The 14,058-nt window shown below is 44.6% G+C and overlaps 1 protein-coding gene across 1 annotated transcript in view; it reads right to left on the bottom strand.

Annotated features, from left to right (window-relative positions):
* Positions 1–12,388, bottom strand: part of bbs9 (Bardet-Biedl syndrome 9) — a 115,741-nt gene extending 103,353 nt beyond the window's left edge. The window contains 5 exon segments of the mRNA XM_042107603.1: positions 1,797–1,910; positions 2,636–2,700; positions 9,809–9,959; positions 10,320–10,440; positions 12,271–12,388. Of these exon segments, the coding sequence (XP_041963537.1) occupies positions 1,797–1,910; positions 2,636–2,700; positions 9,809–9,959; positions 10,320–10,431 (442 nt within the window). The 5' untranslated portion in view covers positions 10,432–10,440; positions 12,271–12,388.
* Positions 12,389–14,058: the final 1,670 nt, after the last annotated feature.

Raw genomic sequence — 14,058 nt, 5'->3', positions numbered from 1 at the left:
CCTAGGAGCAGTTATTTGTAGGAGCTTCATTCAGTGTCTACAGGCTGGAGTGAACTTGGATTTGTGATGGTGAGAGTGAGAGCGAGAGCGAGAGGGAGGAGGAGGGTAGCAGAGGATGAATGAGCTCAGAGGAGAGGCTTTGCTGCCCCCTGGTGTTTGGTGATATGATTACGTCCATAGGGGTGGACTTAAGACTTGAGATCCGCTTAAGGAGTTGTATGGCACTGGCTTTATTTATAGGCGCGTTATTTTAATCCATCCACTTCATCCAAATGAGGGAGGATCAAAGAGACAGCACTCTCTGAAAAGGAGGTTAATGAAAAGAGAGCTTAAAGGAGAAAGAAAGAGCACGAGAGAAAGAGTGAGAGAGAGAAGGAAAGAGAAAGAATGCAATAAAGAAAATGAGAAGAACAGCATACAGGACCGCCACAGTAAAGCCAAACATGATCATTTTACGATCGTTCACACTTAGGTGTGTCAGAATTTTTTTTTGAAAAAAGAGTGGAGAGAAAAAAAAACGGGTAGAAATATTTCCCTCCATCTTCACACCGTCCAAGAAAAGCAGCTTTAAACATCTCCTCTAATAAAAACTAATTCATATCCGTGGCCCGTCGCTGGCTCAGACGGCCTTTTTAAGGGGTTCAGGGAAATGTGTAAAGCAACAAAAAAATAAATAATTAAACCACACACACCTATAATGAAATAAGGGCTATATTGTTGAGGGAGGGGGGCGTGGAGCGGCAGGAACAAGCCCGTGTCCCTGTCATGGCTGACTGAAGAGGCTGCCAGGGGAACAGGCCCGCTTTTCACCGCCACTGCCAAAGCCTGAGAATGTAGCCTGGCACAGGCAGAGGGACGCATGCTTACAAGGACACGAGAGGGTGGGTGGGTGGGTGGTTGTGTGTGTGTGTGTGTGTGTGTGTGTGAGAATGTGTGTGTGTGTGTTTATTTGTGTAGATATATGTGTATATATGTGTGTGTGGAGAGAGAGAGAGAGAGAGAGAGAGAGAGAGAGAGAGAGAGAGAGAGAGAGAGAGAGAGAGAGAGAGAGAGAGAGGGAGGATGTCTCCCTGTGTTCACTCCTGTGATATGACGCATTAGCGTCCTGTATGTGTGTGGGCATGGGTGTGCGTGCATGTGTGTGTATGGAAAGTTTACTCAGGGCTGATTTGATGCCCGGCATGCCTTCCTTCTCGGGGGGTTGGGGGGGGGGTGTAAGCGGACACACGCCTACCTGAGCCTCCACCCCTCCCCGCCCATCCGGCCCCAGCTCCACATTACATGACGCGCTCTGCGCTGGAGCCTGATGAGGTGTTTTGGCCCACTCTGGCTCACCTGTTATTTCAGCCTCAGCACTAGACTGGCATCCAAACGGCAAACTGGCGTTTCAAAGCAGCTGAATCACTGAATACTTTAAGAACTCTCCCCTTACTACAAATAAAAGTCAGGAGAGGCCGCCTTATATGGAGGGTACAGTGAGTGTTTTATGGGGATTAAAGTGAACTCAGTCTAAGTAAGAGTGTGCATGTGTGTGTGCTTTTGTGAGTGAATGTGTAAGGCTAGGGAGGTGTGTGTGTGTGTGTGTGTGTGTGTGTGTGTGTGTGTGTGTGTGTGAGAGAGAGAGCAGATGAACACTGTGTGTTCACTGTGTGCTGAGTGTGTTTCACTAATTCACGGATTGGGATAAATGCAGAGACCAAATTTCCCTCAAAAGAGTATATATACTATACTAGATGAGTGAGTGTATGGGAGAATACATTGTGAAGATTTGAGTGTGTTTTGAAGGGCTCCTCTACCTGTGACTCCTCCAAAGGACCCGTAGGTCATGTTGCAGGCCGTGCGTTGCAGGTTGTGCTCGTACACCAGCCGCAGCTGGTACTGGTCACCGTGCTCAACGTTTCCAGCCATGCCTGGAAGGAGAAACACAGGAAGTGAGGTTTCAATAGTAGTGGTACATTGACCATCCGAAATGTATCTAAAACCACCAAATCAGCCACTTAAAAGCTCTGGGACACTGGAGAGTGAAAGCCTGGTAGGGCACACCGTCACGTAAGGTTTAGATCATGAACGTTTTAGCTAATTATCATTAAGATCATGTCAAAGAACATTGAGCTTCAGAGAAACGGGTGGACATAGAGTCACATTGGCAGGAGGAGGCTTTTGGTTCAAAAGGAGCAAAAACACTCCTGATATAACTTAGTCTCAGAGAGAGAGCAGTGTACTCCAATACACACCTTGAGACCGCTATGGACAAATCAGGTGTAGCTACGAGTGGAGATGATTAACTGTGAGGGGCTAGACCGGGCGTGTAACTGAAGCGCTCCGTTTGTGTAGGGTATACTACAACAAGTACATTCCACTATAGAGAATGGAACTAGCTACACAAGACTGACAGCGGCAAATGCATTCAAAAAAAAAAAAAAGACCAGTCCTCTAAAACTATTTTTACATAACAGTAAAACAGCGAACAGAGCGCTTCAGTGGCGCATCCGGTGTAACCTCCCTGTTATGATTAAGACATGAAGTGTATTTGAAACATTTCAAATACAAAAGCACGGCAAGGTGAGTGGTACTTTGATAAAGTTCAGGACTAGTACCACGTGGAACAACTGCATGGCACGTGCATGGGCCTTACCTGATACCGCATAGACGGAGACCTTCCTGGGATGCAGCACAGCCAGGTGAAGGAGTTCTGAACACCTGGAGAAAGAGATGGAACCATAAGAGAAGAATAGCGATCCACACACACACACACACACACACGGCAAGGTTACAGAGTTTAGGTCCTAAAAGTAGTGCGGGTTAGGGCAGAGTAACACTCATCTGTTTAAGCACCTCTTTAACCTTGCTGACATTCTTCCAAGTACCGCGTGCGAGCGAGCAAGCAGCCCCACCAACACCAGAGCCACGCAGTCCCAAGCGCAAGGCCATCACTGGCCACACTTCAAAGTGCTGAGCCTAAATAGGGGAGGACAGCTTCCCAGGCCTGCATGTTTAATCTGAGGTTTTCACATATGCTTAGTGGTGGCCAGGCAGGCTGGACATGTCACGTCTCCCAGCCTAGAGACATTGTTCTGGGGAAGATAAAACGGGAGAGGACCATTGAGCCCTGGAGCTGTTTGGAAATGTGGCCCCACACCGCAGAGCAGCAAACAGGCTGTTGTTCAGCGTCTGTGGGCGAGCCGAGACAACACTTACAATGTGTTTCCTGCAATTACTCCATTTATACACCCCAGCGTGGTGGCAATGACAGAAATCATGAAAGAATCACGAAACACAAACAAACAGCCTTAAGCTGTAGGAGTCATGTGCTGTGCGGAAGATCTGGACAGCTGTCGAGCCGGAGGCCCTAGGTGCCCACAATAGATAAACAAACAATTCATCCCTCCATGTCCTTCATTCTTTCGTAAAAATTTTTTTTTAAAAATTGACATACGACAAACTTGGCAAGTGGAATTTGCAAGGTAGCTTGGCAGCTGCACATTCCTAACTCCACTTTAACAAAGTAGAAGTTGCCAGAATTGGTTCCTTTAAAACACACACAAAAAAAAGTAGAAGTTGCCAACTTGCTTGCTTGCTTGAGTCCATACATTTACCTTATGCACAAAGTTATTTCAAACCTCACTCTATGGGCCCTATCGTGCACTCACGCGCAATTGACTTTGTACACTCTCTCTTGTATCATTCCTATTTTGCAACCGACGCTCAGTGACTTTTCCCTCCACAGACGCACGTTGGTAAGTTAGGGAATGAACTTGCGCTCCCGGGGGTGGTTCAGCGAAAAGAGGTGGCGTGTTCCGGCGCAAACGTTCTCTGGTGCTATTTTGCAGTTTCAGATAACAATTCCGCCACAGAAAACCCAGGAAAAACCTAGTCTAAAGTCAGTGGCGCGTTATTCAGATGCTATTTTAAGGGCGCATGTTTGGTAATAATGTACAGTAGCGTGTGCACAAGGCGGTTAAGTTGCGCTCATAATTTTTTTTATTGCACAGTGAGATGGAGTACGTCTTACGGTACGTCTCCATTATTGCTTGCAGACGCCTAGCCCTCTCTCCCGTTGCCGCTTGTGGGCCTGTATAGGCTAAAGTGTATGGTGTAACGTTTTATTTTATGTAATTACACAATGCCAGCTAACGTAGTCTACTAAAGTGGAGGTAGCCTACTACTGTTAACATATTTTATTGAAACACTCACAAATATCACTGACATGTTCCTCCAAAGCACATTCTGTCTTGGTTCAAGTCGCCAACAAGGTCTTTTTGATAGGGTACAGTGGCGAACTTCTTCTAAACTTAACGGCTTTGCCACTATATAGCTTAATATATTTTCATTAAAAAAAAACGCCTCGCATTAACCGTTCTCATTTGCATAAAGCTAATTTGCATAAAGTTGAGAAACCGTTCTCATTTGCATAAAGTTCACTTCTTGACGCGCCGCCTCTGTTCGAATGGAAGCGTAAACCACGCCTTGCCGCTCTCCATAGGAAATGAATGGGCTATGTGCGGCGCGGTGGGCTTTGACGCGATAATGGACACGGGCCGTTAGGACAGAGAATTAGATGCGGGAGGGAGAGGGTCTGCCTATCTCTCCCTAGATTTTTGCTACCTCAGAGCTAACTTTAAATGCAACTTGCCATAGGTAGTTAGCTTCAATTAATAACCGGATCTCCTTATATGGGCAAAGATGGCCGTTTTGGTTCTTTTTTGTAGGCGAACTTCAGAGATCTATGCTATTTAATGGAAAACACACACAAACACGCAGTGTAATGTAAATGTAAAAAAACATTCGGCATACTGAAGATGTGCTTCAGGTGTTTGGATAGGTCAGGAGGCACTTACAGTACAGTCCGCAAAAAGTCGCAGCATTCTTTGTAGCATGTTGTGTTTTACACAACATTTCCATGAATCATGGATGTGTTGATGACATAAATGAGTAAATATTAGAGGACTTAATCGAAAAAGTATGTCTTTGTGACATTTCTTTCTTAACATTTTGTCAAAAAGAAAAATGCCAGCCGCGGAAACAATTGTGGCCATTTCTTCCCACGCCTGTTTAACCGAAGCTAATTTGGGTGGGTTTCTCCCATCCCCAAACAATGCCACTTTTACGTCTTTTACAGCCCTAACGAGAACGTCGGTCTCCTCGGCTGTGAACCGCTACTGGCGTGCGCCTGGCAAATCAGCCATTATAATAGCAATCCGCCATGGAACAAGCGTGCCTGCTTTTAAAGGCAATGTGAGATGACGCTCTGATTGGTTTATTGCACGTTACGCCCAAACCACACCTATGAGTAACGTAGCTACTTCATAATACGGTACTCTCATGGTATAATAGCAAGATCTGCCCACAAAGCTACTTGCGTTTTGCATTTAATACTTGCGTTTCAGATCGTTAAGATAGGGCCCTATATAATTTACTGTGACTCTTTTTAAGTATCCTTCAACTGGGAAATTAGTAGTATAAGTGTTTACAACCAGCAGAGAACCAAGGCAATGAAAAGAAAGTCTAGTAGGCATCTGGCAATGATGCACACAGGTGACACACAGTTGCGTCCTGTGTGTGACTTAGCCAATGAACTTCCTGGAAGTTCACCAGGATGGGGAACCAGTTAGCAGGAGGGTGGGTGGGTGGGTGGGTGGGGGGGGGGGGGGTTTACTGGATAAGCCACACCTTGACTGACTGCAGGGTGACTGGCAGATTAGGCTAATACCATCTGTACTGGGTGAATTGAATGGTTATAAAGAGGAAAAAACGCACGCACATCCCGATCTAATCCTGGGTGCTGGACAAAACACTTACGATGAGAGAGAGGGGAAAAAAAAGTCGGCAACACCAGTATATGCTCCCAAGTTATAGTTTAATTACCGTGACGTTTCGGGCCCACTCAAGCCCTTCATCAGACGTCATTGAATGGAATGGAATTGAATGGTTACCCATGATCCATGACACTGCTTAAAGTTTACAGTGAGACTTAAACCATAATTTGTTCCCAAGGAGCAGCGCTCACTTATGTTTGCGATCATACTTCAACTACACACAGGCTATTCACTGTAATGCAATGTGGGAGGCTGCAAATAGTGAGTTCAATGATAAACTAGTGAGTCTCCTCGTTATTCCACACAGTGTTTCCCCTACAATGTAATCATCAGCGGCACAGCACCGCTCCTGGAAATCAAGCGCCACTGCAAAAAAAAGTTTCCTAATTAAAAAAAATAAATAAATAAATAAATAGACGCAAGTGAACTTCAGGAACAGCTGCCGTTCGTTCAGGGGCCTATTGCACAAAACTAGGATAGGGGGCAGCAGGATATGTTATGGTATAAGTCACCATGGCGATTTATTCTGTGGAGCTAGCCTGCTCCAGACCAGGCTAAGTTCCAGGATCTATTTAATCTCATCCCTTATCTCAGTCAGCAGTCACCACAAACGGAAACCAATAGTTATTCCACTGCCCACTAGACATTGGAATCACATATAACTAGACCCACTGTCATTATTTAAACGTTTGTGATCATTACTTAACTTTTACATATCGCCATTCCCGACCTGTCATTCGACAATGTGACGTAACGGGAGCGTGCATCACGTTGCTGGAGACGCACCCTATTCACTTTACATGGGCTCACGTGATCCGTTGCCGAACTGAATTGTGGGTCCGTCGCATCGCGTTTCTCCCGTCGCTCGCGTTGAGAAGTTCAGCTGTTGCTGCTGCACCGACAGACGGCACCGGCCAATCAAGCCAATTTAACGAACGGCACCAACCAATCACATTACGGTTTTACTTCGTCATTTGCATAGCTACCGTCGGGAACACCCACTGGCATGCATTGACGGAACGCAACTGTGTGTAGGAGCCGTAACCATTTCGTGCGTGGTGGTCGTGACACTAGTTGCAATATTCTCCTAAACAGAGGTGTTGCTGTTTGTTGCTGTTGTGAAAGGCTATCGCTACCTACTTTACACCGTAGAAGGAGCAATGAAGCCGCTCTAGTTGCCATGGTGAATCAGTGAATCTGTGATCGGTGGCGGGGTCTATATGAGGGAGCCGTGAGCATGCACCTATCCAGGATAGGTTTCACCTGGCTTGATGAATCCGTGTCTGCTCATCCTGGCTTACTCGTTGTGCAACCAATTAAGCCTGTACGCTCTTGTTTTGGATTCATTGAGCGCAGCTCAGTAACTTATCCCGGATGTCTTAATTGTGCTTTTGTGCAATAGGCCCCAGGTTTCATGTCAACAAATAATAGTAGGCTAACGTTGATGGCGCAGTCAGGATTCCACAGGAGATCACGCTTGTTTGTGTTTATGTATAAGTTTAGGGTAAGGCTATTTGCACCCCTGGTACAATTAGCAGTGTATGCTATTCGTACCCTGGTGCAATAAGAAGTGAATTTTATTCGTACCCCGGTGCACACAGCAATGTGTCCTATTAGTACCCCGTCTGGTGCAAATATCAATGTATGCTATTTACACCCCTGTGCATTTATTCTGGCATATTGATCACACAATGTAATAATAATATTTAAAAAAAACAAGCAACATGTTTTTTTGTTGTTACATAACAGGGTGTGAATAGCTCAGCTGTGTAATAGACACTCTGAATAAGGTATGCTGTATGCATCAATGTACAGTTAGAAGTGGATGCTATTCGTACCCTGGTGTTTATAGTACTGTATGCTATTTACACCCTGGTGCATGAACTAGCTAATTGTTGCAATCAAAACGTCCGTTTAAGAACCGATTTCTTGTTCAAATTTCGCGCCTTCACTCCAGAGACGTTGGTACACATGCACACTCACTTTGCCAAAATGCATCACATGGGAATCGAACCCCGGTCTCCCACATGTTCACCCTGGTCTGTGACCACTGCACTATCTTCTTTCACAAGTAAAGAGTGTTTGCAGGTAAACTTTTACTTTATAGGCCTGCACTTCATATTCACAAAATTGCTGTTAACAAACTGACGGTTGTATGTGTTCACTGAACCAAGATTATGAAAATAAAACACAACTTTTCAATCTAAAACTTAATCTGAACAGATATTAGTGCCGAAACCTTTCAGAATTCTTCACTTTCTGCTGACGAAAAAACGAATGTCCGCCATGTTTTTTGTGCACGTGAGCAACGTCTTTTTGTTGTTATGTCACAGGGTGTGAATAGCTCAGCTGTGTGGCCAAGGCTATTCATACCAGGGGTGTGAATAGATAGCCTGGCTAGCGCCACCACTTCTCAATGAGACGTGGTCTGGGAACCAAACGTTCATTTTCTCGTATTTGAAAAAAATGCCCAGATCCGTTTATTGGGTGCCACGGATGTCTATCAAAAACATGAATAATCCTGTTCAAGTACTGCAATAATCATGCTTTGTAAATGCTTGTGTTGATGGTTATGTCATAATTTGTAACTCAATCTGTCCATTTCTTTCACAAAATCCACCAGAAGTCACCATTTCAGGAATCATTTTTTCCAAATGTATCTCTTTTTTTTGGGGGGGGGGGGGGGGGGGGGGGCTTCCTACTATCAACAGCACCGCTGCTGGAAAATTTTCTAGGGGAAACACTGCCATATAACTAAGCTCACCCAATACTAGGCTAAGCATTAGGCGAGTTTGCTGTTACTGAATCACCAACATGGTGTATTTATACTCAGGGATCGAATGTCATTTTGGCTGAGGACTGTTCCTGCAATCCCTTCAATGATTTAAAGGTATATATGCTATGGTTATATATAAGAAGCTATTGTGATTGCTTAAACTGCCCAATCAGCTCATCTATTGAGTGAATTAATTGAATAACAGCAATAGCTGTTTTCAGACATGTCCTTCACACTATATGCAGAACTTTGTCAAATGGATGTCCGACCCTTCGGGTGATTCAGATATGATGCTTACATGCGGACATTATGTGTGAACGACACAGATGCACATGAACAGAATCTCCGCGTGGTAGAACACGCACATGAACAGAATCCCAGCATGTCCTTCGCTTCGTTCAGACATGCGCATAATATCCGTCTGAAATACTAGGTGGAGAGTAGTGTAAGAGCCTTACATTCCTTAATCGTGGATTTCACTGAACTCCAGGGGATGTTCAGTGACTTGTAACATCCATCCCCTCACTTGTGCTTTTCAAAAACCTTTTTTTTTTTGAGTTGTTTGGAGTGTTCTTTTGTCTTTATGGTGGAATTATAGCCCGGAATACTGATTGACCAGTGACTGGACCTTCCGCGGGTGTCTTTGCATTACTATACTATACACATTCATTACACTCAGGCGATCTCCATTTCACCAATTGTAAGACTATTAGCACCAATAGGCCAGTTGTGTTTGAACCTGCCGATTGTTAATATAATTAGTGTCTACACGGACCCGGTTGGGTGTTGCACCTAGTAAATCAGAACAGAATATAACAGAAGATGCCATTACAACACAGTTAACACTCCACCGGAAACAAAGCGACCACATTCAGAGCCTTTCAATTTCTTGTTCACTTCGTGCAAGTAGCCCATTGGCTGGACCACTGTTGATTTAGGTCAGTCAATTTAAGGGGGGGTGAATATTTATGCAATCCCTTATTTTGCATTATATATTTTAAATGAATTAACATTACTTTGTAGAGATTTGCTTACACTTTGACATTACAGAGGAAATCTTTGTTAATTGAATTTTTGAATTATTGAAAAATTGAAAAAAGATTCCAATAAGAGCAATAAAAGCGGAAATATCCAAGGTGGGTGAATACTTTATCCGGGCACTGTATAGTAGCCTATTGAAATCAGTGGCAGCGGCGGCAGCGCTGTAGTCACTTACGAGACGAACTTGCCCAGCTCCACCTGGATGATGGGGTCTCTGAGGTGCACCTCGAGCAGCTGGGCATCTGCCTCGGACGGCTCGCCGGGTTTGGACAGGTGAGGGGAGAAGATCCGGAGCATCCCCATGTAGCTCCCCACCACTACTTTATCTGTGCAGGAGAATGGCCACGCAGGCAGTCATAAGTGTATGCAACAGGTTGTTGACACACCACAAAATAAACAGATAATTGACTCCTTAGGTAAGTACATTAAGACTTAGTTCACATTTAGTTATTTTAATTAGTTATTAAGCTTACACTTGAATTATTATCTAGAAGACCACTCTAAGAGCTAACATGACTAAAGAAGGTCCACACTGTGTTGCATTGCTACATACTCTTAGCCTACACCATCACAATAAAGTGACTGAACAAGTATCTATCTATCTATCTATCTATCTATCTATCTAACATGAACTGCATTCGTTCACTGAGTTAATCTTCCCCTCCCCAGCATCCATGCTTGCTCACCAAACCCGGTTCCACTGTTGTCCACGTCCCCCACACACAGGCAGCCCTGGTCGAACTCCTCGCCCTCTCCCAGGACTGTGGCCCACCAGTCGCGCGCTTTGAACAGAGACATGCTGGAGCTCTATACAACACAGGAAGGACAGCAGGTCATGCCGCTGCTGCCACACAACACCTTGGATGCTCTGTAAAGCTACTGATTGCATATGTGGGAGAGATGAGGCCCTTTCCTCTAAACCAAAGAGCAGAGGATCAGCAGAGGTTTTAGGCTAATTGATACATTTCAACTCTTCTTCAGTTATGGCACACAGTTAAGACTATAATAATAAGTACTATTTCAAATTCAAGTCCAAAAAAATGTCAGTCCATGTTCATACTCTAGCTACGATCACTGATAGCAACTGGCTTCATCACTGCAAAAGATACAGACAGTAAATACTTGCACTAATTAAATGTAAATTGATAACAAAAGCCATTGATGACAAAAGTTAGCCTATAGGTGTGGACTAATAGTTTTGAGGAAACATACTGTTACCAAAATAATTCACATTACCTACATGTTCTTAGAATAAGCCCATGACATAACATGACTGTGATGCATTGCTTTTATATGATATTGCTTTAGCTGAGTTCTAGACTAACGCATCATCCAGTGAATCAGGAATCACTTTCCAATGACACCTCATGCCAAGGCCGCTAAGAGTTCAAGGATCATTTCAAGAAGCGGGTTACGTGGTAGGCACAGGCCTAGTTCTCCAATGACCGGCCACTCATCCTCACACTATGCAAATTAATCATGTGACAGCGGGGGATTTGGGCGCAGCAGGCCAAGCTGCTTTCCTAATTGCTAACTGCTGAGCAGGTGGAACAGACAGCTAATCCAGGGGACCCTAAACAAAGACCAAGAAAGAGTGAGAGAGCAAGATCTATGAGAGAGGGTCATCCCCAATCTAAAAAAATTGTAATGCTCACTATATGGCATTATGTGTGAAGATGAAACAGCAATCACAATACACCTCTGAACTGCCATATCACTGAGAACATGGAGTCCCTGTCGCTATCTGCTCATCAAGAGGGATTATCCAAGTAGCTTCCCACACAGGAGAGGAGTACTTGCTACTTGCACGTCCTTGTACCGACAGTGCAAACTAATGGGTGCAGGCACATCTTCCAAATGAATATCCACTTGCACTTCTTTACGACACAAGTGAAGAAGACTAAACACGTTAGACACAATGCACACCCCAGTTACATTCTTACTTCACACGCATAGCTTTCAGTCACAGACTAGAGCGTGTCTCTGTCTCTGACTGACTGTCTTCCTTTACTCTCATTCAGATTTTGCGAGTTTTGGCATGTCTGGACATATTCACCTATCACCCTGTTGAAGTAGAACGTTTGTTCGCTTGTTTGAAGGCTAACGTTTGTACTATGTACGAAAGAAAATTGTTCCATAATTCTGGTAGAACTAGGTAAATAAAAGTGTCCCGATCTGCAGCTTGCCAGCTGACAACCAAGCAATATAATAAAATGTTGCAGATGGCTTTGGACCGACCACCCCATCAGTCGAAACGTTGCTGTTAGCTAACGTTAGATTAGCCAGGTTATCTCTCAAGGCAAATCGAGATCAATAATGTTAACTGATGCTGCACCTTCAAACTGGAAATGTTGTGTTCATGCAGTTCATTGTTTATATTTGTATATCCATGCTGATGGTGGTATGAGCACAAGTACTTTGACGATAACTGTTAATTAGCTTTCACTAACATTAACAGACTAACACTAACAGAAAAGTGGCTTGAGGCATAACAAGGATTGACACAACCTGTGGAAACTACGTTAACGCATGAGGCTACTTTGCCTGCTAACTTAGCAACATATGGGATAAGTTGCTAAATCGTCAAACTGGTGAGGCTATCCTTTAATGAATATTCTCTAGACCAGCAATACTTACCGTTTAACCCGACAGCTTTCGATTAAAGTAATCCAACAAGGGTGTTTCGAAAAAATCACATCGCTATCGCTGCCATGTCTGTAGCAACTAACATCACAGTGAAGCCATCTCCCTGTTGTCATGGCAGTACCACCAGCTGGACGTGTGCGCAGAATCGGATGTAACACTTTGGCCATGTTGGGAAATTGAGTCAAATCAAGTTTTTTGACAGCATTGGGCTTCTGTGGGCTACATGAACAGTGCAAACCTGGCCTACATCAATTTTTCAGATGATTTTCAGATGCATTTCCTACTTTAGCCTACAGATAGTCGCCATAAGGCGTGCAAGACCTAACATATGACTGACATACACAAAAATTCTTCTGCAAAAAAGTAGGCTATTTCAGTAATAGGCAGGGGAAATGCAATTAGACATCTGTGGACCCAGTTCACTTCACATCATAGGCTATTCAGTTCCCTAGCCTACTACAAAGGTTCCTGACCCTATTGCCAATGATATATAGATATGATATATGATATATAGGCCTATAAATATATATATGAACTGTGTAGGCCTACAAAGGAGTTGAAGAGAATATTGGTCTTTCCATCTGAACTGAATTGTTCTGCTACTGGTAATAGGCTACTCCCACACACACACACACCCACACACACCTACAAGACTTTTAGCACTTTTACACTTTTACATCCTCTCCTATGCTACAGACCTTTTATTTATTTTCTTATTTCATCACACGTCAAAACACACACACACACACACACACACACACACACACACACACACACACACATATTCTGACTTTCTCCAACTTTTGCACACTTTTTATTTATTATTTTTGATTTCTCCTCCATCTACCCATGTCCTTGATTGCCTAGCCTTTCTTCCCCCCCCACCCCCCACCCCACCCCACCCCCATCCCCAACACACACACTTACATCATCACTGTCATCACTTCACATACATACAGCACTCCTCTACATACTTGCTGCACACTGCCCCCCCCCCCCCCCCCCACATACACAGCACATTGTCTTCAGGATCTTCTCCAACACACATCCTCTACATACTTACAGCACACTACACACACACACACACAGTCACTGCTCCACTCCCGCCCACACACACATCTTCACTGTCATCACTCACATACATTACATACAGTACTCTGCTTGCAATAGTAAGTCCCCGACCCCCCCCCCCCCCCCCCCCCCCAACACACACACTTACATCATCACTGTCATCACTTCACATACATGCAGCACACTGCTTGCTACAGTAAGCCTCCTCTACATACTTGCTGCACACTGCCCCCCCCCCCCCCCCCCCCCACATACACAGCACATTGTCTTCAGGATCTTCTCCAACACACATCCTCTACATACTTACAGCACACTGCCCCCACCTACCCACCTACACACTACACACACACACACACACACACAGTCACTGCTCCACTCCCCTCCCGCCCACACACACATCTTCACTGTCATCACTCACATACATTACATACAGTACTCTGCTTGCAATAGTAAGTCCCTGCCCCCCCCCCCTACATACACAGCACATTATTTCATCAGGAAGCTTCTCCAACACACATCCCCAACATACTTACAGCACACTGCCCCCCCCCCTCAATACACAGCACATTGTCTCATGAGGAAGCTTCTCCAACACACATATTGCACACTGCCCTCTCCCCACATACACAGCACACTATCCCATCTCCCCTGTCATCCCCCCAACACACACACCAAGACCCCTGGCAGTTGGGTTAGCCCCTTGAGCCG

The sequence above is a fragment of the Alosa sapidissima genome, chromosome 10 (assembly GCF_018492685.1).
Source record: "Alosa sapidissima isolate fAloSap1 chromosome 10, fAloSap1.pri, whole genome shotgun sequence".
Classification (NCBI taxonomy): Eukaryota; Metazoa; Chordata; class Actinopteri; order Clupeiformes; family Clupeidae; genus Alosa; species Alosa sapidissima.
This window is presented reverse-complemented; position numbering and strand designations above follow the sequence as displayed.